This window comes from Mus pahari, chromosome 1, assembly GCF_900095145.1.
Source record: "Mus pahari chromosome 1, PAHARI_EIJ_v1.1, whole genome shotgun sequence".
Classification (NCBI taxonomy): Eukaryota; Metazoa; Chordata; class Mammalia; order Rodentia; family Muridae; genus Mus; species Mus pahari.
The window spans coordinates 136054062-136077229 of record NC_034590.1 but is presented as its reverse complement, the minus strand read 5'-3'; the positions used below and the strand labels follow the sequence as shown (position 1 = coordinate 136077229).

General features: G+C 41.9%; 1 protein-coding gene across 2 annotated transcripts in view; it reads left to right on the top strand.

Moving 5' to 3' along the window:
* The window catches only part of Pip5k1b (phosphatidylinositol-4-phosphate 5-kinase type 1 beta), a 256230-nt gene that overhangs the window by 181703 nt on the left and 51359 nt on the right, over positions 1-23168 (top strand). For both annotated transcript variants that reach the window (XM_021190213.2, XM_029540159.1), the window contains exons 8-13: positions 8756-8967; positions 10448-10531; positions 10663-10711; positions 11854-11938; positions 16178-16333; positions 19704-19848. In XM_021190213.2, the coding sequence (XP_021045872.1) occupies positions 8756-8967; positions 10448-10531; positions 10663-10711; positions 11854-11938; positions 16178-16333; positions 19704-19848 (731 nt within the window). The remainder of the gene's footprint in view (positions 1-8755; positions 8968-10447; positions 10532-10662; positions 10712-11853; positions 11939-16177; positions 16334-19703; positions 19849-23168) is intronic.

Here is a 23168-nt window from a genome sequence, read left to right as displayed (position 1 = left end):
TATGTATGCCACCAAAGCCAAGGCTGAGACCAGCAGAGACGCAATGTGAGGGTATTAGAAAAAGACCTGAAAGGGGAATTGAGAAAACGCACAGCTCATAGTAGCTGCTAATAGGCCTGTGGGTGTTGATGTGGTGAAGCGTGAGGTCTTGGGACTTCAGATGTGTGTTTCTAATAACAAGCCTTTCCATGAGACTAGATTCTCAGAGTGCTTGCTTGATCCAAAACCATTCAGTAGCCTCATTCAATAGTAGTATCTCTCCATCGCACAGGAATTATTGATCTGATTTTAAAGTCTGCTGCTAGGCATTTCTGTGAGAACAGAGACGGAGTGGCATTAGGTTCCCATCCATGGCATTCTGGGTGCTCCTTCAGTGTCACCTTCGAGTGAAGCCCTGGATGCTACAGCAGCAATTGTTTTTGACCTACTGGGTCTTACCTAGTCATTAAAGTAATACAAGCGGATTTTAGTAACAGCCAACCCATGACTTATGTTGAAAGGGAACCAAAGTCAATCAATCATGTCACCTTTATACACTGTATCATACTAAACTGTACTGCTCATTAGACCAGGATGTGTAAATGCCTAGTAAGCTGCAACTGTGTGCTCTTCTCATTCTCCCCAGTCATGATGAGATGATGGCTAATTCTCTCATTAAAGACTAACTACATGTTACAATTGTTCATGAGTCTTGGAAAAGGACTGATGTTTGTCCCCGTTTTTGCCAGTTGATGAAGGTTAGTTGCAGTATGTGTGGCTGACTGGCAAGAGTCTCCTGCTGATAGTAACAGAGGGGACAGATGGTCAATGTGGAATGGTGACAGGGAAACTATAATGTGTGTGTGTGTGTGTGTGTGTGTGTGTGTGTGTGTGTGTGTGTGTGTGTTTCTGTGTTGCTCATTCCTAACTTTCTACCAAACAAAAGATAAAAAGATACTCCAGTCAGTGTAAGCCAAACACATAATTCTCAGTATTTTGCAAAACTAGCTTATCCAAGTTTTGGTAGAAAAAAGACTCTATGTTAGATATAATTTACAGATACCAAAGTAGTTTAACACTGTAAATACATAATCTCTACTATGAATTCATCAAATATGTATACAGTACATGATTCCTGGACATTAAAGACACTGTTCCTAGGCTCAGCTCATACATTGCCTTAGTTAACTGCTTGTGAACTTACTTTGAATCCAGCAGTGCTCAGCCTTAGAGGTAGGTTTTTCTCTGTCCTTATAATGACACTAAGAAATAAGAGTCACAGGCTAGCTCTTGACAGGTGGGGACTACACAAATTAAGCTTCCTGGGTCTGCTGAACTTAAAATGCTGGCTCCAGGCCTCATACCCAAGTTCCATTGAGCCAAAACCCATAGTCCTCTATCATCTCCCTTAACCTGTAGGTACAATGGGGAAAGACACTAAAATTTAAACCTTATATTATAATCTTAACTAGTTATCAAAGGGTAGAAGGCCACAGGCCTGGTCCTCAGGCTCGGGTGATAAGGTATGGGGGTAGGGTCTTGAGAAACCTGGGAGTGACTTTGCCAAGTAAAGAGTTTGGAACAAGACCATTGAATTTTCACAGCCTGCTTCCAAGAGAGAGGAATGGGTGGGGTGGAGTAATGGTAAGTGATGGATCATTAGAAAAATAAATAGTGCAGACATTCAGTTCTTAAAGCTTAATGAAAAAGATAATAAAATCCAGTTGACACATTGCCGACTCTTGCAGCATATGTGACCAGGATATCCTACGAGCATTTAAACGAGACTTCTCTCTGAGATACAACATGGTTTCAGGGAACAGTTGGGAGCTAGTTCTGTGTAAGCAGCTGTTGAAAATTCTCATTAGCTATAGAAACTGAAGGGTTGCCATAGTTCCAATTTTTATAACCCTCCCTTTCAAATTTTCCCTTAGTTCTATGGGTTGCCATAGTTCTAATTTTTATGACCCTCCCTTTTAAAGTTTCCATTCAAATGGAAACTTTAAAAAAAAAATGATTTCTACAGAAAAAGTAGAAAAAGGAAACTGGATGTGGGGGAAGGAGAAGCCTGCCCCAGACCTGAGAAATAACTTCCTCATCCTATTGAAGAACTGAAGTGTGGTTATCATCATCATCTTCATCATATGTGTAACTGCTTGTGACTTTAAATAGCATGTCGCAGAGAAATTTAAATGAGACTGAGGCAAGAGGATTTTAAATTCAAAGTCAACCTGGACCACTATGTTTTAGAACAAACATATTCACACACAGATAGATAGATAGATAGATAGATAGATAGATAGATAGATAGATAGATAGATAGATAGATAAGATAAGATACATACATATTTACATATACGTATACATTGCTGATAGACATACATTCATCTTGGGTGATTGATGATTGCTTCTAAAGCATAGAACATAGTTCCATTACTTCAAGCTTTTTAAGAGAAAGAAAAACAAGAAGTTGCCTTTGTACAGTGAGTCCTGCATAGTCCAGCGTTCTGAATCACTGCCTGATGCAGTACAGAAAGCGCTCGTTCTATAACTAGGCTAAGGGTTTAATATTTAATCCATTTTGATTTGCTAGCTAAAATTATATGTCTGTATTTTCTCTTTATTACATTAGCAAAGAACACTCTGAGCTTTATTGAGGAAATTAAGTTAAATAAAAAAGACAGCATTCAGCTCTAACTGGACCTGCACGTACACATACTCTCTAGTGTTCTACTCAGAGGGGCTGACTTAGCAAGGACTAGTGGGCCACTGGATCCGTTTTTTCCTCAAATCAGTCAATTCCATGGATGACTATTTGCATAAAACCCCCAGGATACCATTTTGAATTTATTTGTCTTATTGGATTACTACGAATATTTTGTGCCGGTTATTGAGTCCTTATTTGGTGACCAGCTAGAAAATTACTCAGGGGCCTCGATGAATCTCCTCATCAGCTCCACATTTTGCTGTTTGTTAGTTTGGTCTTTGGACAGAGGACGAGCAGTTGAGAGGAGCGCAGAGCATGAGCCAGCCTACTGCTCGGCCCCCTGTGGTTTCTGTCCCCTGGTCTGATCCATGTCCTCATAGATCTCTCCACTAGCCGTCAGTGGCTGAGCAGTGGCAAACTATGTAGTGTGTAGCCAGATACCAAAACGCATTCCGTTTAAGACTCTCCAGGGAGTACATGAAACTTTATTTTTGAAAAGTTATAGCATACATAAAAGTGTGCAGAATACTACAATGTGTGCGTGTGTGTGTGTGTATATATATATATATATACATATGTATATATATATGATATATATAAATTATATATATATATATCATACATATATATGTATGTATGTATGTTCTGCGAGCATGTGCGTGTGTGTGTGTGTGTGTGTGTGTGTGTGCCTGTACATGCACTTGCACATGTGTGTTCCATGCCCATTTTCAATTCAAATATTTTTTTTGGAGGGAGGAAGTGTTTGTTTGTTTAGTTTTTTGTTTTTTGGGGTTTTTTTTTTTTTTGAAGCAGGATTTCTTTGTATAGCTCTAGCTGTCCTGGAACTCACTCTATAGACCAGGGTAGCCTCAAACTCACAGAGATCTACCTACCTACCTCCAAAGTGCTGGGGTTAAAGATGTGCTCCACCACCACATGTCAAAGCCATTCTTGATTGCTATTCTTGATTGTTCTCTCTCTCTCTCTCTCTCTCTCTCTCTCTCTCTCTCTTTCCCTCCCTCCCTCCCTCCCTCCCTCCCTCTTCTTTCTTCTTTCTTCTTTCTTTCTTTTTCTTTCTTCTTATACAATTTAAAGCACATCCCAGTCATCATATCCTTTTATTGAGACATATTTCAATATGATTCTCCAAACCGTTTTAAAATTAAAGAAAACAAGGCCATGAATTTGAGAGGGTGCAAGAGGGGGAGACATGGGACAGGACTGGGGGAGGAGAGGGAAGAGGGGACATGGTATAATTATATTTTTATTTAAAAAAAACCTAGATGCCATATCACACAATTAAATTTATATTAAATTTTAAGTATTACATTAAAATAATAAGTCAAACATCAAATAGACAGAATCCAAATCTCTAATTATTTCTGAATATAATTTAATGTATTATACAATTCAGCCTCCATCTTAGAGCCGGTACCAAATGTTCCTGAGTGATAAAGGAGTCCACCCTTAACTGAACCTATGACAGGCTTCCTAGGGAGCAATGGAATGAACTTCCCAGCCTGAAACCCAGTCTCATTTACAGCAAAACAGCCTCCCTTTTATCTGCCATTTAGTTGTATGCACACTAAACAGTAAATGGCAGTGTTTTCAAATATCATCTTCATTTTCCCTTGGAACAGAGTAAACAAAATGCTCATAATGTAAGTAGCTTTGAAAACACTGGGAACTTTTAACTTTGTTTTTCTGAAAACACAGTGCACAACCACAATGAATGTTTTGAGTACCAGAATTTTTGCACAGGCACGGTAATCACAAGTGCTAGTACTTACATGACAGAAGTGTCCATGTTAGAGATGGAATGGCTGCTGAATGTTTTCCTTTATAGTGCATGTAGACATACCAATATGACCAATCTACATTCCTTCCACAGCAGGAAGTTTGAAGTAGAACAAGCCTTTGGTGAGCCCAGCGTCTTTTTTTGATGTGAAAAACTGCAGGTACAACTTAGGCTCGAGCATTGAGGCACAAAGGGACACATAACATGTTTGAGGTTTCAGAGGGAAAGTTTGTTCCCGACAGTTCATGATATAGTTTTCATAGAATTACTGTATGAGTTAGGCTGCAAAAATCCCCTGTGAGTTGAGAAACTAAAAAGTCTGTAGAAGAAACACCATGAACAGAAAAATATCAGGGCTTCCATCTTCAAAGGAAACTTAGGAGTAACTCAGCCATTAGGCTGATGTCTCAGAAGGAGAGGGGATGGTGACCTTAAGAGTAAAGACCTTTTGGGATAGCATTTGAAATGTAAATAAAGAAAATAGCTAATAAAAAAAAAAAAAAAAGTAAAGACCTTTGATGTGAAACTAGGGCCTGGCCACCAAGTAGTGGCAAGTCTGGAGGGGTAGGGATGTGATGTGACCTATCCTGGCAGTGGGTCACTGAGCCTATGCGAAAGGGAAGCTGGAATGGAATGATTAGAAAGAGGGATGTTTTGATAACACCAGCTGCAGGACTGGGCAGCTAATGAAAGGAAAGACATCCAGGAGTCCAGAATTTACATCACAGTGCTTTCAAGTGAGAGAGGGAAGTGAGGGGAATGAACTGCCTTGGGACAAAATAAGAGTTTAGAGTTACAATCCGCATCGTTTAGAAGCTTTAAAATACCCAAAGGCCGCTGGGAATAATCGGACTACAGTTGAGAAATGAGAACAAGCCAAAGATAACAACTTGGGAATCTCCTGTAGGAAGGTGGTAGCTAAACCTGACCTGAGTTGCACACACGGAATCTAGTGCTGTGCTCTGAGGGACTTGGCAAGGTCGTCCTCATCGGGCGGACCATTGTTCTGCTGCTCCAACCTCTTTCAAGAACCATAGTCTCTTACCGAGCCTGCTGACATACTTCTCTGTACTTTTAGTATGTGTTCCAGTTAGATTTCTGACTTCGAACGGTTCTTGGGAGAGAAGGAAACATCACACTTTGTCAGCAAATAGCCTTGACACCTTCCGACCTGCTCCCCATTTTCTGTACCTCTGGGAAGGATCTGCTTCCGTTCTCCAGTGGCGGAGTAAAGTCCTGCCCAAGCTAGATGAAGAGGGGTCTGTGTGTCTGTGGTAGCCTATGTTTGCAATAGTAAATGTACAGAAGTCACCAGTCACAGTGACATCAGACAGACATCCTGGAGATAAATATGCACCTGCATGATGGAGTGGACTGGGGCTGTAGACATTGCTCACTACCAATGCTCATGCGTGTTCCGCTACTGGCAGATAAGTCAGTTCCTTTATTGAAATGACTGGGAGGATGTGAATGATAACTGTTTGGTCCTTAATTGATGCAAATCCAAAAAAAAAAAAAAAGTGATTAAAAACAAAAATAAAACCCACCACTTTTAAAGAAATCCTACCCCCCAAACCACACCACGAACAGGCCAGAATGCACTCAAATTTTTGTTGGACTTTTAATGAATTTTCATTTTCAGAATTGGAGCTCCGTAGGTGATCATTTCTAGTGGTGTGTGTATTTTCTCAAACTAGTATGAGTTACAGGTCACAATGAATTATCATAATGAGTCTTGAGAGCAATTAATTGAGTGGTTATTTTATGTGAGGAATTTTCCCGAGCACTTACTTATCTGTATTGTGGTATTTAATTTCCTCAAGCACATACGTAACAGGCAGTGTTATTGTCACAATTTTATGGATAAGGAGACCCTAGGATCACAGGATTTATGTTCTTTAGCCCCAACTCCTTAGCCAGCAAAATCTCTAAGAAGGAAGTTCTAGTTCTGATAAATATGAGCAGAAAATTCATCGTCTGACCATGGCAATGATGACTAGCGTCTTGGGTTGTCTGGGTGGGGACTATTCCCAAGCCGTAATTTCAGTGTGGTTGGGAATCTGGGCTGAGGCCCTCTATACTCTTTGTTTCTGTGTGAAGGACATCTAGCCTGCATTATCATTTCTCTTCAGAGGCTGAGCCCTTGGTGCCCTGACACAGAGCAGTCTTGGTTTCCCATGGTGTTTATTGCTCTGTGGAAAGGCCAGGCCGCAGTGACATGCCTCCATGGAGAACTGACTGCCCTGGACCAGTGATCAACAGCATCACCTGGCTCTCCAACTTCCTCCTCCATAGTGACGTCACCCTGCTTCAGTTAGTTAGGGGAGGCTGGTTCTGCATGACTATAAAGTCATACCCAGATCTCTGGAAATATAATGTCTATGTCCCAGGCCTCTCGAATATTAGGATTCTACTTTGAGCTGTTGTCTGTCTGCACTCTAAAAATATAACTTTGGCATCTCAAAGGATGAAGGGTGAGTCTCTGGCTCTAGCTCAGTGATAGCATGCTTAGGTAATATTCACAAGGCTCTGTTACATCCCTGGTGCTTGCTATTCAAAAAAATGAATAAATAAAAGGGTGAATTCTATGGAAGAGTCGACCCTTGTTTACAATCTGTTATGTGCTCACCATTAATGGCAAAGATGACTGAGACCCAGGAACCGGCGTATGTCAAAGACTACGCGTGTCCTACTTCATGAAGCCTTTCTTACCTAACCTCCATAATGTTGCATCCACAAGTATTCTCCCTCCCATCCAACCCCCTCCTTCAAATAGCGTGACTCTCTGCTCTAAAAACATTCAAGCTGGGGGCTAGAGAGATGGCTCAACAGTTAAGAACACTGGCTACTCTTCCAAAGGACCAGGGTTCAATTCCCACCACCCAAACAACAGCTCACAACTGCCTGTGACTCAAGTTCCAGAGTGTCTGATACCCTCACACAGACCTACATGGAGGCAGAACACTACTATACATAAAAGGAGATTTAAAATTTTAAAAAGAACGACACTTAGAAAATGAGAAGCGTGCAGAATTCTGGGATTTTAATCTAGCATTGGTTAAGGACCAGGATCGGGTCTTCGTGTTTTCATTTCCTGAATAGCTTTGTGTGAAAGTGACAGGTATTCCAACAGTCTGTGGTCTGGAGAACTCACTCACACTAGGAGAGAAGGAGAATGTTCACACAGGAAAAGAAACCATTTTCAGGCATGCATCCTGACCGGGCACTTCCTGTCTCAGGCTGGTCCAGGTGTCTCCCTGCTCTCTAAGGCCAGTCTGAGGGGTGCTCACTCACCTGGACCTTCTCTTCTCTCATTTTCCCTTCACAGCACCACTTCTCTTGTCTGGCCACACTGAACCATTTTTAATTCCTTCAGCTACCCACTCTCTACAGAGTGGATAATTAAGTGTTGAGCCCTGTTATGAGTTGAGATTTTATATATGTATGTATTTAAAAGATCTGCTATGGGGAAAAGATTGGCAACTCTGAAAGATGGGCTTTGAAAAAGGGCCATCGCTGAGTGTGGTAGCACACACCTTTAATCCCAGCACTTGGAAGGCAGAGGCAGGCAGATTTCTGCCAGCCTGGTCTACAGAGTGAGTTCCAGGACAGCCAGGGCTACACAGAGAAACCCTGTCTCAAAAAAACCAAAAAGAAGAAGAAGAAGAAGAAGAAGGAGGAGGAGGAGGAGGAGGAGGAGGAGGAAGAAAAGGGGCCATCACTAAACTCAGCAAGATTAAGATGTGGAGAATAAAACCAGGGAAACCGGAGTGCTTGGTGGGCGCGGGCACTTGGGAGACTGGCTTGTGGGTCCTCTGCTCTTGTGCTGATTAGGAGTGTGAGTGGTGGAGTCCACCTCATGGATCTGTTAGTGATGGGTGGTCTGTGACTGAGCCGATTCTTCTTCCATCTCCATGTTTTTCATCTGCCTAACAGAGACAGCAGCAACACCCAGCTCATGGGGCCATAGTGAGGGTTGAATCCAAGGGAGGACCATAGCACCTGATGTGTGAAAAGCATTCAATAAATGCTGTTAGTGAACCACTTGTGGTGGTGTTTCCTTTAGCTTTGCTTAGAAATTTCATGCTCCCACCACCACAGCAATCCCTGCTGTAGTGCCCCCCCACCCCCAATAACTAGGAGTGTTTTGGCTTTGCCATTTTGCCTGTCTGCCTCTCAGTGGACAGTGACCTGTGTGCTCTCCCAGAGCTCATGGACTCATAGACGGGCTCTTTGAGTTGACTGACCTCCTGGGGCTTTTCCTTCCTCAGGTTCTGGAAAGCTTCAAGATCATGGACTACAGCCTTTTGCTGGGTATCCACATCTTGGACCATTCCCTCAAAGACAAAGAAGAGGAGCCCCTCCAAAACGTGCCTGATGCAAAGCGGCTGGGGATGCAGAAAGTCCTCTACTCCACAGCTATGGAATCCATCCAGGGTCCAGGCAAGTCTGCAGATGGGATCATTGCAGAGAATCCAGACACGTAAGTAAGCCACACACCTATCCTGATTTCGGGTACCCCAGTCACTCTGTAGTTGGTTCAATCACCTTATGGCACTCTGGGATAGAGTCCAGGTTGGAGATAAATGACTTAAACCAGCTTCCTTTTATTTATTTATTTATTTATTTATTTATTATCGCTAAGGACTAGAGGAGTGGCAATTTCTCAAGTTTGTATCAATCTTTCACCTATGTGGTTTCTGGTTTTACATAGTTTCTCTTTTCTTTCCCCCTCATTTGTTACACATTCAAAACATCTCCCAGAAGAGGAAAGAAATGGACTCTAGATTTGAATAAGCATGTACTTAAGTAAGCACCTGGTAGCAATGATGTTGGCACTTAAGAGCTTTTCACCTGAGTAATGGGATTCTGTTGGGCTCACCTCTCACCCTGGCAGATGTTGTCTCTCTCCTCAGACAGATATGTTAGTAACTGCAGGCTTCATTTGCATAGGCAGAGTGCATATTTGACAGTAGAAACCATTATAGCCGGTAAAGGTTGTTGAAATAGTTGACTCTCATTACATGTGAACTCGCTGAGCAAGGAGACAAGCGAGAGCGTTTCCTAAAGCCGTAATCGCCTGCTTTCCAGGATTCTCCGGCAGTGACTAAGCCAGGTGCACATTTGTCTTCCACAAAGGAAATTAACACATAGTCTGTCTTTGTTCATATCTTTGCTTGCAAGTCTGTCTAAATAGTCAATAACCCGTTGAACAAATTATTCTATATCCACATCATGAAATGCTACACAACTATTAATCACATTGCCATTGATGTGAGGAAAGATTCCACCCGAGAAAGTGTAATGTTCAAGTTGTAAAACTGCTAAATAACTCTGACTAACTTGGAACTCAATACGCAGACCAGACTGGCCTCAAACACAAAGATCTACCTGACTCTCTCCCCAGTGCTAGGATTAAAGGTGTACACCACCATACCACGTCTCTAGATCATATATATATATGATTTTTTTTGAGGTCATGGTTTCATGTAGTGCAGGGTGAGCTTAAACTTTCTATATAGCCAAGAATGAATACACTGTAGCTGTCTTCAGATACCCCAGAAGTGGGCATTGGATCCCATTACAGATGGTTGTGAGCCACCATGTGTTTGCTGGGAATTGAACTCAGGACCTCTGGAAGAGCAGTCAGTGCTCTTAACCACTGAGCCATCTCTCCAGCCCTACTATTGGCTTTTTAAAAAAGCAATATTTTATATTGCTCTAAAAAATCCTTCTTTCCTCCTAATTTTTAAATCGAAGCGGTTTTGTAATTACCTTCTTTCCACCCGAGTCATCATAGATTTGACAGCTATGGAGTGATTATCCTTTAAAGTGATGAAAACTTGTGGCAATAAAGGAAGAGGTAGTCTAGAATTCTTAATGCTTTCAGTGTGTAATTAGTAATGAATTTAGCTCTCTGTACTCATGTTATAAAGTATCTTCTCCCTTTGCTCTATCCACAGAATGGGAGGCATTCCAGCTAAAAGCCATAAAGGAGAAAAGCTGCTTTTATTCATGGGCATTATTGACATCCTCCAATCATATAGGTGAGAAATCAGGGGGCGTGGGCTTTCATTATTTCAAAAAGTAATCAAAACATTTTTTTCTTCTCAAAATTTACCGAATGAGAACAGTTTCACATTCTCAGTGGTATTTTCTCCGTCTGTTTACTTTTTAGGTTAATGAAGAAGTTAGAACATTCCTGGAAAGCCCTTGTTTATGATGGGGTGAGTGACCTATGCTTTGTTAAACTGGAGACATTTCTAGTCCAGCTGGGGGCTGTCATTGGACTCAGAGGAGAGCAGAGAGCTTTGCACGCTCGGAGTCTGAGGCTGGGACGTTGGTTTTAGTCTGAGAACGAGACCACATAAATTTGAACAGCTGTTCAAATAAGTGACGTCCAGCACAACAGCCAGGTAGATGTCAGGAAAGCAAAGCTGTGGTTGCTTCTCTGTGGAAAAAGAAGGCTGCCTTTGTGAGGTGGAGGGGCTTTTTCAAAGGCTTTGAGAAGATGGGGGCCTTTGAAATGAAAACTGGACTAAAGAAGGTTGTTGAGCCCTGACCCTTCACTGCAGACCCTTCACAGTGTCTATACTTGACTTTTAGAAATCTCACTGTTGCGTTCCAGAAACTTACATTCAAAAACAGAGCATCTACCAGATGAACATAGAGGATCCACTCCTTTATCCAGGCTGTTCTCTGGGCTATAATAAAATGATCTGTCAGCCCTAAGGTCTTCTGCCAACCACAAGAGGAACCTGACCCTTTAATTCAGTCCAGTCCTGTGTGGTCAGTAGCTAACACCGTGGAGCCTCAGGCAGTCTTCTTGCCTTGTTACCTAGTGATGAAACCGCACTGATTTAAATGTCACTCTTAGGCTAGGGATGCTCTGTGTGTTTCTGTTCTTTCCAGTGTAACCAGGGACTGTGTACTTCTTATCTGGCCCTTGCAAAGTTGCCGATGTTCCTATCGAAATGTACAAGTACAGCTACCTCATTTAAATGGTGTATTCACCACAAGTGCCACCCTTCATCCAGGACGGCACTTGGATTGGTAATTGCTAGTTAGAGCACGTGAGTTCCTCCCATGACCTGGTAGTGTTGACAGGACAGAAATTTTCACTTATGGGTCACAGTCCTTTGGCTGTCTCCGCCGTCCCTTCATGCTCCGTTTTGTGCTGAGTACATAGAGTCTGTACTCTGACTGCATAGACTCTGTATTCTGACTGCATAGACTCTGTTCTCTGACTGAGTCTTGACGACTGCCCCCAGCCCGTCTTTCTTATTCCTCACCATGCTTTATTTCAGACCTTGACTAACAGAGCCTTTTTCCAAGAGGCGAACCTCTCATCTCTCTTTCTATTTTCCAGGACACCGTTTCAGTTCACAGACCAAGTTTTTATGCAGATAGATTTTTAAAGTTTATGAATTCCAGAGTTTTCAAGAAAATTCAAGGTAAGGTTATGAAAGTTTCTTGTTTGTAGCACTTGTGACTGATGTCATCATATATCTATAGAAAGTTTTTATTGGAAAAAATGAGGATTTTTTTTTTCTTACTGAAGCAGTAGCAATGACTAATTATGGTTAAATGTCATGATGCCATAATTATTAGCCCATTTTTTATTAAAAGAAAAACACAAGCTGAGGTTGTGGAAATGCTCAGTCAGTGAAGTGACATGAAAGAAGGAGGACCCGAGTTCAGACCCTTAGCTCCCGTGTGACATTCAGTATAAGCTCTGCACCGGTGAGGTATAGGCAGACAGACTGCTGGACCTTGCTGGCCAGTCCATCAGCACCGTGTTCAATGGAAGATCCTTTCTCATACATACACACATACATACGTACATACATACAGTGGAGAGGAATTGAGGAAGACACACAACATCAACCCTTAGGTCTCCATATGCTCACACACATACTATGTACAGTTAAGCTGTTGAAAAACAGATTTATTTATATGTAGCCATTGTCACCAATAGCTTAAAGAAGAAATCAAAGAGAAAATAGATGAAAACTTAGTCACCAATGAAAGCACACCATACCATCAGGCACAGTGGCACATACCTATAATCCCAGCATTTGAGAAGCTGAGGCAGGAGGACTGGGAGTCCCTAGACCAGTCTAGGATATACAGTGAGATCCTGTGTCAAAGAAAAAAATTAAACAAATGGTGGGAAGCTACAGAGGCAGGGCTCAAGGTCAAATCTACAGACTGAAGATTCCTACATTAAAAATTAAAGAAAGCCCATGTAGATTTAGCTCCGCTGTAGTGCTTCCCAGCATGCACAGGGACCCCAGACTGATCCCCAGCCTGCAAGAAGTGATCTCTTTCTCAAAAAGGAGAAAGATCTTAGACCAGTATCCTGTCTTCAAACCATAAGTAATTAAATAAATAGAACAAACTAAGCCCAACACTAATAATGATTACTTTGAATCAAAGTATCTTATTTATCTTTATACTTATGGGGAACTTTCTATGTGCGTAGACCAGGCTGGCCTCGAACTCAGAAATCTGCCTGCCTCTGCCTCCCGAGTACTGGGATTAAAGGCGTGCGCCACCACTGCCCGACTTTATAACACAAATAACAATGAGTTAGTCAGCCCCAAAATCATGATGTTAGTAATCATAAATTTTTCTTGCAATATTTGCTGCAGTTTGAAAATCAAAAGGAAACTCTGATAATTATTTAAAAGCCCTCCGCCCAGACCTGCCTAGTACTAAGATGTTGGCGTACTTCCTCCTGGACTTTTTTTCTATGCATTTCTGTAAAGCTGGTGTCCAACAAAGCACGGGACTGGAGACTGCTGTGTGCAAGGTTTGACTTGGCACACACACACACACACACACACACACACACACATACACACACACACACACACACACAGCACAATGGTGACTCCTTTTAGGCTCTGCCCTCTGTTTTTTGCATATCATTATAATTAGTTTCTCAGATCCTGAAATATTCTACACATCATTTGAAACTGAAATGCAGCATGAAAATTATAGGGGTGTGCCCTAATCTTCTAGCCATTCTTTCAGTTTGGGACATTTACATCATTTCCCCTTTTTCTATTTCTAGCTAATATTTTTATGAACATAGTTTCAAATAAATGCTGTGTCTAAATCGGGATTATTTACATGGGAAGGAGTTCAAAAGGTCAAAGTAGGACATTAAATATGCATAACTACAGAGAAACCAAAGGCAGCCCCCAGTCTGCAGTAGGCTTTTTTAAGTTATGGTGTTCTGATACGTAGAAAATGTTACTTGATAGTTTTATTCTCTCAAGTACTGGTTAGGTTCAAGCATTTCTCATGGTTTGTGAGCCATTTATAATTCCCTTAAGAATTAGGCTACGTAATATTTGACCATGTATGTTGGGTGTTTATCATTTTTCCAGATGTTTACATAAGCTCTATGTTTATATAAATCTTCACCTTATTGTTCTGAGACCAGCTTTTATATACAATTGGCTGTCTCAATGGCATCTTAAAATTTATTGTCAAATTGAGATCACCCTATAAATTACATTTTCTCCCAAGGTTTTCCTGACCTAAGATGGACCATAAAGTAGTGTTTATACAGACTGCAAGTCTCTGGTGTTCAGGCTTGTGGCTCATATTCTCCAAGATTTTCTGCCTCTCTTCCCACCGAGCCAGTACTGTATAAAGTTTTAAAAAGACATGGCCCTTTAATGCTACACATGCATCCAATTCTGGAAGAGGGAGCCTCCTCCTAGAACTTCCTCACTTTGGTAGCTGGGGTTTTTTTGTTTGTTTGATTGGTTGGTTGGTTGGTTTGGATTTTTTTCGGGGGGGGGGTGTTTTGTTTTGTTTTGTTTCTTTCCTTAATGCAGTAGCATATAAACGGGTACCATAATCAATAGCTTCTTTGGTTCCAAAAAATATAGCATGTGTTATAGGCTTTCCCAATCTCTGACTTACCATGCTTTTAATGTAATAAGTCTTATTTAAAAAGGAAAAAAAAAAGGATGAGTCGTTTCTATTTAATGCGTGGAATGCTAAAAGCCAGAAAATCAACCATCAATTAACCAAGTGAAGAAAACAAGAGAGGCTCCTGTGGTTCACTCTCTATCCCTGTGACCTGGAGCGCTCCCACTTTTCTGCCCTCTGTTTCTAGGCCTGTAAAAGGGCCAGGCTCCCTCAGACATTTCAGCAATTTGAGATATGCAATGTGAGTGCTGGCCTCCAGACTAAAGCCTGAGTCCACAAACTCTTTTTTTTTTTTTTTTTTTTTTTTTAAATCATAGTGACAATATTAACCTAAAACTGCCTGGGGGAGAGCTAAGCCTTCCCTGGAATCGGGGAGATTGCCCTCAATTCTTCCCTTGTTTGGGAGTCCCGGAGACCTTCTCCAATTAAATCTGTCCAAAGAAAGCCTTAATGAGCCATGCGATCCAAACTCAGGAGAGTCCCGAAGCTAAGCGGGGTGGCTAATCCATTTGCTGCTGGCTCACCCCTTTAAGCAAACCTCCAAAGGACTGCTGCCAGTAACAAGTTCAGGGGAAGCATAAACAGGTCTCCACTTCCGTCTTTTCCTCTACTTACTCCAATGAGATTCTCTGGCAATAATCAGCCAAGAAGAGTTACTGTAGGGAAGCCGGAACATAGGCGGTGAAATCAGACTACAGCTCAAGCAGCGCCTACTGAAGAATCCTCTGTGAAACCACAGGCTTCGGGTAGGCATGGTGGCATGGGGGATCCCATTTTCGCTGGCCCAAGTTCCCAAGCATGCTTCTCAGGTTGGAGAATGCCATTCGGATAGAAATGGGAGTGAATTATACATCTAACAAGACCAAAGAGAAAGAAATTTCAGTGGGAAAAAATCACAAAGAAGCAATCAGAAGTAATGTGGCTAAATCAGGCAACATGAGTATACAATCAAACACGGGCACATTTAGAAAGTTCTGGTCCCCAGCTAATAAAACCGGGGTCGTGAGAACTCTCCACACTACCATCAGCGTTTACTGACTCTCCCAGCCCCGTGCCAGCAGAAGAAAAACAAAGAGGAGGAAAGGCAGTTCTTCAGCAAAAAAGAAAAAAAAAAAGTAAAGTTCACCTCAAATACGACTATTTCAAAATTCAAAGTCTAACTCCCGTGTGTTTTAGAATATTTTTCTTAAAATCAAACCATTCTGAGCAAGTAATAAAGCCAAAAACAGGCATTTTGATCCCCCTTGCTGTAGATAGATATGAAATGAGACCTTGGTTTTCTAGTCTCAAATGATGTCTAATATGTTAACGAATAAATAGAATATTAAATCTGAATCTGACTTGGTAAGTTTTATTTTTTTTAGTTCTGTGGTAAGGGGGTCTTTATATTGTTTGGTTTGGTTTGGATTGGTTTGGTTTGGTTTGGTTTGGTCTGGTCTGGTCTGGTCTGGTCTGGTTTGGTTTGGTTTAGTTTGGTTTTTGAGACAGGGATTCAGAGATCTGCCTGCCTCTGCCTCCCAAGTGCCACCATGCCCCAGCCTCTGTGGTCGTTTTAAAACAAGATCTCATTGTGTAACCCAGGCCAACCTCCAAGACCTCCAGCCTCCTGCCTCAGCCTCCTCAGTTCTGGGACTGCCACTGTGCCTGGCTTTACAGTGTGACATGTCCCACTGTGTCTGGCTTTACAAGGGGACACCACCCTGCCCTGCCTGGCTTTATAACTGCTCATCCTTCTTACCCAGCTCTGAAAGCCTCACCTTCTAAGAAACGCTGCAACTCCATCGCTGCCCTGAAGGCAACCTCCCAGGAGATCGTGTCCTCCATCAGCCAGGAATGGAAGGACGAGAAGCGGGATTTGTTAACCGAAGGACAGAGTTTCAGCAGCCTGGATGAAGAAGGTAAACCCTTGCACCTTTCTAAAGCAGAAAAAAAAATTCTAGTAAATTCTACGATTAGTGTAAAGTAGCAGTAGAAAAATTAGAGACTTTCTGCTCCAAGAGATAGCCTATTAATAAAATGTTATAGGTACACAGAGTACAATAAATTTATATAAATATGAAATGCCATATGAACAATGCATGATGTATGATTTATTATAAAAATAGTAATGCTGAGATATTTAAAGAAAACATCTGTAATTCACCTGTTTAATGATAACAAATGGTAACATATTGGTATTTGTTTTCCTAAATTTTATTCTGTGTGTGAAGTACAGATTCATACCTGCAAATGCACCAGTGTGTACACATATGTCACTAATGTAATAAGCCTTTTCAGCTTATTTAGAGCTGCTTTAGTAAATTTAAATAAGTGTTGGAACTTGTTCATTTGGTATGAATGTCTTGCATAAACAAAAAGGGATTGATGTGGACTTTTTGTGCCTTTTTTGAAGAACTGTGTGTTCTGGCTATTTGACGATGATGCTCTGTAGACCTTGTATCTTTTTCTTCCCCCATGGCTTGCTGGCTAGGATTGCTGATACAGTGTTGAACAGAAGCAATAACTCTAGGCAGCCTTGCCTAGTCCTGACTTTAACACAATGTTTAAAATGGTTCACTGTTTAAAATGATGCTTGCTATATTTTCTTCCAACTGCCAGACCAAGAGAATTCTTTTCCTTACTCCTAATTTGCCAAAAAGTTTTTAACAAAACAAGAGTACTGAATTTTATTAAATACTTTTATCTATCCACTGAGTTGATAATTTGAATTTTCTATTTTAATCTAATAAGGGGAAGTGATGTTTTATATATTCTGATCAATTACTTCTTAGTCCTTTTTGGTTTGGCTGGTTGGTGAGTTGGTTTTGTTTTGTTTTGTTCTTCAAGACAGGATTTTTTTAATTTATTTGTTAGTTGGTTAGTTTTTTGTTTGTGGTGTGTGTGTGTGTGTGTGTGTGTGTGTGTGTGTGTGTGTGTAGCCCTGGAACTCACTCTGTAGACCAGGCTGGCCTTGAACTTGCAGAGATCTGACTGCCTCTGCCTCCCACATGCTGGGATTAAAGGTGCACACCATGATAGCAGGCTCTTTTGGATCTTTTGGTTCACAACAAATGTAGACTTTTTAAAATCAGTATATTCTTTGGAGAATCTCCAAATTGTGCTTTCCTATAGAAGATTCAAGACTTCTCGCAGATCCCTTCTTTCCCTTAGAGTCTTCAGAATAGATTACTGTTTCCATCCTCCTTCTATTTTAGCGTTTGTCTCCTTATATTAAATTGAATTTCTCTATCATATTCTTATGTCTAAAGTTACATCAAAGAGACTTAATGAATTGCCTATGGGTGGTTGATGTTGTCACCTTAGTGTGCTCTGGAGTCACCTAGGGGACAAACCTCCAGGCAGTCCTGTAGCTAATTGTCTAGATTAGTCTAACATCTGGGCACACTTCTGAGAGAGTATCTTGATTGGGTTAATTGCATCATTCCCTGGGCCTTCATCCTGGGCTGCCTAAGAGGGAGAAAGCTGGGCAAACACATTCATCCCCGTCTGCTTCTTGGGCACAGAAGAATATGACCAGCTACCTCAAACTCCGCTGCTGTGACTCCCCACCATGATGGATGGATGGTTCCCTGGAACTGGGTCCTTTCCCGAGTCACTTTTTTCAGGTTATTTTGTCACCCCAATAGAACAAGTAACCAGGTTCTTTCTGTACTAACGACAGCAGTTCCTGGTAGATACCCATCCCTGTCTTCTAAGCTGCCTTCTGTTGGCCTCTTCCTAAGCAGGCTCCCTGATTCCTTATAGGTGTCCACAGTTTAAAAAGCAGGACAACAAGGTTTGTTTTCTTAAATTACACTTGTTTTACTTTACTTTTTGTTTTCTTTTGTGTTTTAAACAGAAATCTTGTTAAGTTTCTAGGCTGGTCTAGAACTCACAACTAGCCTGTCTCAGGCTCCCCAGTAACTAGCTATATTAAAATTAAATATACTTCACTGCTCCCAGAATACCTAGAAAGAGAGGAAGTAGTCCATCTGGGATGGGATGTGCTCCTGGGATGTGCACCTGGGATGTGCACCTGGGATGGGTTTAGGATTTTTTTCACATGAATAATTGGACCCATTGCTTACATATTTGGGCACCTTTTTACATGTTATCTAAACTTCAGTTCAGCATTTCCTGTCCCTGCTCCACTTTCCCTCCATGCTTCTTCCTCCACCTCATCAAACATTCTTCTTCAAATCTAAAATTCAGGGGCTGGAAATAGATTGGTGGTGGGGCATGTGTAGGGTCGTGGATTCATCTGAAACTACTACAAAAATAATAAATGGATGGATACATACATACATACACCTCAAACTCATCTGGGGCCATTTTCCATTTACACAGTCAAAATACGTCATTTGGGACCTTTTGTATGTATCTAGCAATGTCAGAAACACCCCAAGGCTGTACTGTATTCATTAACATTATTTCAGCTCAGTTTGGTAAAAGATAAAGAATTGGGATAAGCCAAGAACGATGGCACATTAATCCCAACACTCCCGAGGCAGAAACAGGCAGATCTCTGTGAGTTCTAGACCAGCTTGATCTATATAGTGAGTTCCAGGACACACGGCGCTATATAATAAGACCCTGTATCAAAAAGAGAGGGGGAAATCTGTATGGATTCTGGATGGAGCACAGGCCCAGCTCACTGCTGAGCCTAGACGGTTCACCCTTCTTGAGAATGGAAGGACATGACATAAATACTTCCTTGGACTCCTAAAATTTTAAATAGAAATAAGAACTTTCTCACTTTTAAAAGGGCAAGCTTGCTATTAAAAGGGGATGTTAAGAGCCCTGGTTTGTGTCCAGAAGTCTGTGCGGGCTCGTGTGGGATGGAGATGCCACTGGCTGTTGTTTTGTTAAAGTGCTTGTTTATGTCCCTTGAAATCTGCCTCTCACATGGAGGGCAAAGCAACCCTTTCTGTTCAGGCATCTGCTAGTCATCCTTTTAATCTCCGACGAATTATCTCCTTAAGCTCCTAGGAGTTTTTATGCCATCGTTTTGAAAGAGTAAATCACTTTATTAGGTTTTTAAAAGAGCATCCCTAATGTCATTTCCATGAGCCATTTTGTAAATTAATGTCATTTCCTCTCTGTCTAACCTGTTTGCAAGCAGCTATTTTACATTTCTGCTGTAGTTCAGAAGAGCATGGTTAATTCGTAATTTCATTTGCAGCCTGAGACATAAGATGAATGTTTTTGACTCATGTAAGTTATTACAGGTCTAAAGGGGCTGGTGCTACTGACATTCACACGCGCATGTCTTTGCCTTTACCCCTCCAGCCCTGGGATCCCGACACAGGCCTGACCTGGTACCCAGCACTCCATCATTATTTGAAGCTGCTTCCTTAGCAACCACAATATCATCTTCTTCCTTATATGTCGGCGAACACTATCCACACGACAGGACTACCCTTTACTCAAACAGGTAACATTCAGCACTGTCAGCTTGTCCATCAAGCCATTACTGGGACAACCTAGGGGCTAACGCAGTCCCTTAGAGATGGCATCCCTAGCAACCAGATGTGCCTGCCTCATGTGCTTTATTTTTGGTATTGCAAAAGCACATTTAAAAAAAAAACACTTCTGTTTCCCTTTGCAACTAATCATTACATTTTTGTAAAAAATAAGTTATAAACAGTTATACACTTAACTCCATGCAAAAAGACAAAGTTTTCATCATTTTTAGTGAGGTGTGTGAGTGTATGCATGTGTTTGTGCATACATATGTTGCCATTCACAAGTGTGAACTTGGTATGCATGTGCCGTGTACATATGGAATTCAAAGGATGCCCTCGTGTGTCGGTTGTCACCTTCCGCCTTTTTTGTGACAGTGTCTTTTTTTTCCTGCCTCATAAGCAAAGTTCACTGACCCAGGAGCTGCCAAGAGTCTCTTGTCTGCCTCCAAGATTTGTGGAAGTAGAGACGCACTTGTTTTGTGTCACCTTTTACGTGAGCTCTGGGGAGTCAAACTCAGGTCCTCACATTTGCTTGGGTAGCAAATGCTTTCTATCCGGCGAGCAACGTTCATAGCTTTTTACCCATCTCTGCCTCCTGTTTTTGAGACAAGGGCTCATGTAGCACAAGCCAGCCTTAAATTTACATTCACAGTATGTGTTGTTCATTCGTTATACTCAGTCATGCCCATCAGTACTCTCGAATATGTGTGTGTGTGTGTGTGTGTGTGAGAGAGAGAGAGAGAGAGAGAGAGAGAGAGAGAGAGAGAGAGAGAGAGAGAGATTTATTATTTGCTAATATTGCTATGGATTGAAGTCAGGGCCTCAGGGGTGCTCAGCAAGCACTCTGTGACTCTGCTACACATTCTGTGAGCAGATTCTTTAAAATAGCCTCTCTAAATACATATTAGTCATGTAGCTACAAAGACACTTCATATACTGCTTTGTACGTGAGACCTTAATGTCTGTGGTAAAAAGGATATATCCATAGTTTCAGAGCTGCCACGTCTGTGAGTCCAGAGTTCCGCGTGGTCCTTGGCAAGCTAATGTTTGGTGGCTGTACCTGCCTACCAGTTGTATCTTGTTGCTCTGCCTTCCTCTTGGCTGCACAGAAGAGTCCAGAGGCTGGGTAGCAAAAGAGACAAGTGTGAAACAGCGGGGCTTGGTTTGGACTGCTTCACCTGCAGAACCTCCAGAAAGCTTCCTCTGTGGGTGACTTAAGTCACTTAAAGTACATAAAGGACGTTTGGTTCACCCAGCTTTCTCGGCTTGAAGAAATGTACTGTGACATACAGTAGCTTAATATGAATACGGGCCGTGAATGTTTAAATTTAATTTCTCAGTCAAGCCCCTCGATGTATGGTGTGGCAGATGCAGGGGGCTGTACCCGTAAGTGTAAGCGGCACTCAGAAAGTAGCAGGAAAGTCACAGCAAGGTCTCAGCAACATTAAGAACAGTTCTCATAACAATGGTATCTCTTTATAGTTTGCTAGTATGGTCATTATCAGAAGCGTATCATTCAATGCACTCTTGAATCATTTACTGAAATTTCCAGCACTAAGGGAATGGTATTTGGGGTTGGGGTTTGGGAATGGTTGTGGTTCTTGGTGGTGGTGGTGGTGGTGGTGGTGGTGGTGGTGATGGTGGTGATGGTGGGTGGGTGGGTGGGTGGGTAGGTAAGTGGTTTGTTGATATCAGAAGGGCTCGTAAGTGCTCTGTCTCTTGGTAAGAGCTATTAAACTCCTGAGCATTTGCAGGGTTTCTTCGGGCTCTGTCCTCATCCTGAAGCCAGTCCTGTGGCCAGATAAGAGTCTAGCTACCTCTCCACGCCCGCCCACCCAACTGTGCACTCTGGACACTATGCTCTAATTATGCACATTTTCTCTCCTGCTGATGCTAGCTCACCATCAGATGTGCATGTGGGAAATGGACCAGTGAGCCTTCTGTCTATAATATTCTGAGAGTCTCCCCCCTCCCTTTGATGTTTCCTTGCTTTAAGCAGTTTTCTCTGGTACTCTACTGTGGTATTTGGGATCTCATACTTAGCTATCAGTCAGGGTTCAGTTGCAAGAACTAAACATGGACTCCATCGGAAGCAGAAGGGAGGAGCTGGGTGTGTGCAGTGTGTGAGAGAAGGCTGGCCCAGAGGCATTGATCAGTATTAGTCACTCCGCTGAGCCCACCCTCCTGCAGCTGGGTGGTATTCAACCTCTCCCAGAGACAACACGGAAGGCGTTTCTGAGATCCCAGGACGTCTTTACAAGAAGCCAACAAGGAAGTTCAGATAGCTTCATTTTTCCTGACACTTCTCAGCTAGTGAGGAAACCCGAGGACCGTCCGGGTGCCACCCTCTCGGCTTCATCCCCTTGCCTGTCTCCTGCTCTCCCCACATGCGTTTCTGCTGTTAGCCTTCTTGTGTACAAAAAGCTGAAAGATCTACCACAGTTACCTTCCCCTATGGGAAATCACGAGGATCAGAGACTCAGGGATGCTAAAAACCCTGAAGAGAAATAATGGCCCGAGGATCCCTGGGAGTGAACACCCTGACTGCTTAACCCACCAAGCTCAGCCCTGCTTATTTAGCAGGGAAAGCTAACAGCAAACTGTCCATATCAGGGCTGTCTTATTTCTTAAGTGCTGTACATGGTATTTCTTGAAGTCATAATTGACATGATCCTAAGTGTCTCATCTGGCTTAACTAAGTTTTAAAACCAAATATAGACAGCCTGGGGAGAAAAATGCATCAAACAAGGAAAAGGAAAGAACATCAAATATTGACATTGCAATTTACAGCTGAGATTTTTCTGTTTCGCTGTGAGTCATATTTCTGTTCCAGGTGGCCTGCCTTCTCATTTAAACACGTTATCCTTATCTGCGCTCATATAAGCTATAAATACTTCAAGTAACTGCTGCCATCCTCTGTCTCTTTAGAGCCCTTAACGTTGAGACATTGAACAGCATCCAGAGAAGTCCACACCTAAATTATGTATTGCAGTAGGAAATGGCTGTCTCTAGAATTCTTTTATTTTTAGATGATCATTCTTTGTGACTTTTTTTAAATTCAAATTTATTTTTTTTTCATCTTCATGTACTTTTTTTATTTTTTAACTTATTTTATTAGATATTTTCTTCATTTACATTTCAAATGCTATCCCGAATGTCCCCTATACCCTCCCCCACCCTGCTCCCCTGCCTACCCACTCCCACTTCTTGGCCCTGGAATTCCCCTGTATGGGGCATACAAAGTTTGCAAGACCAAGGGGTATCTCTTCCCAACAATGGCCGACTAGGC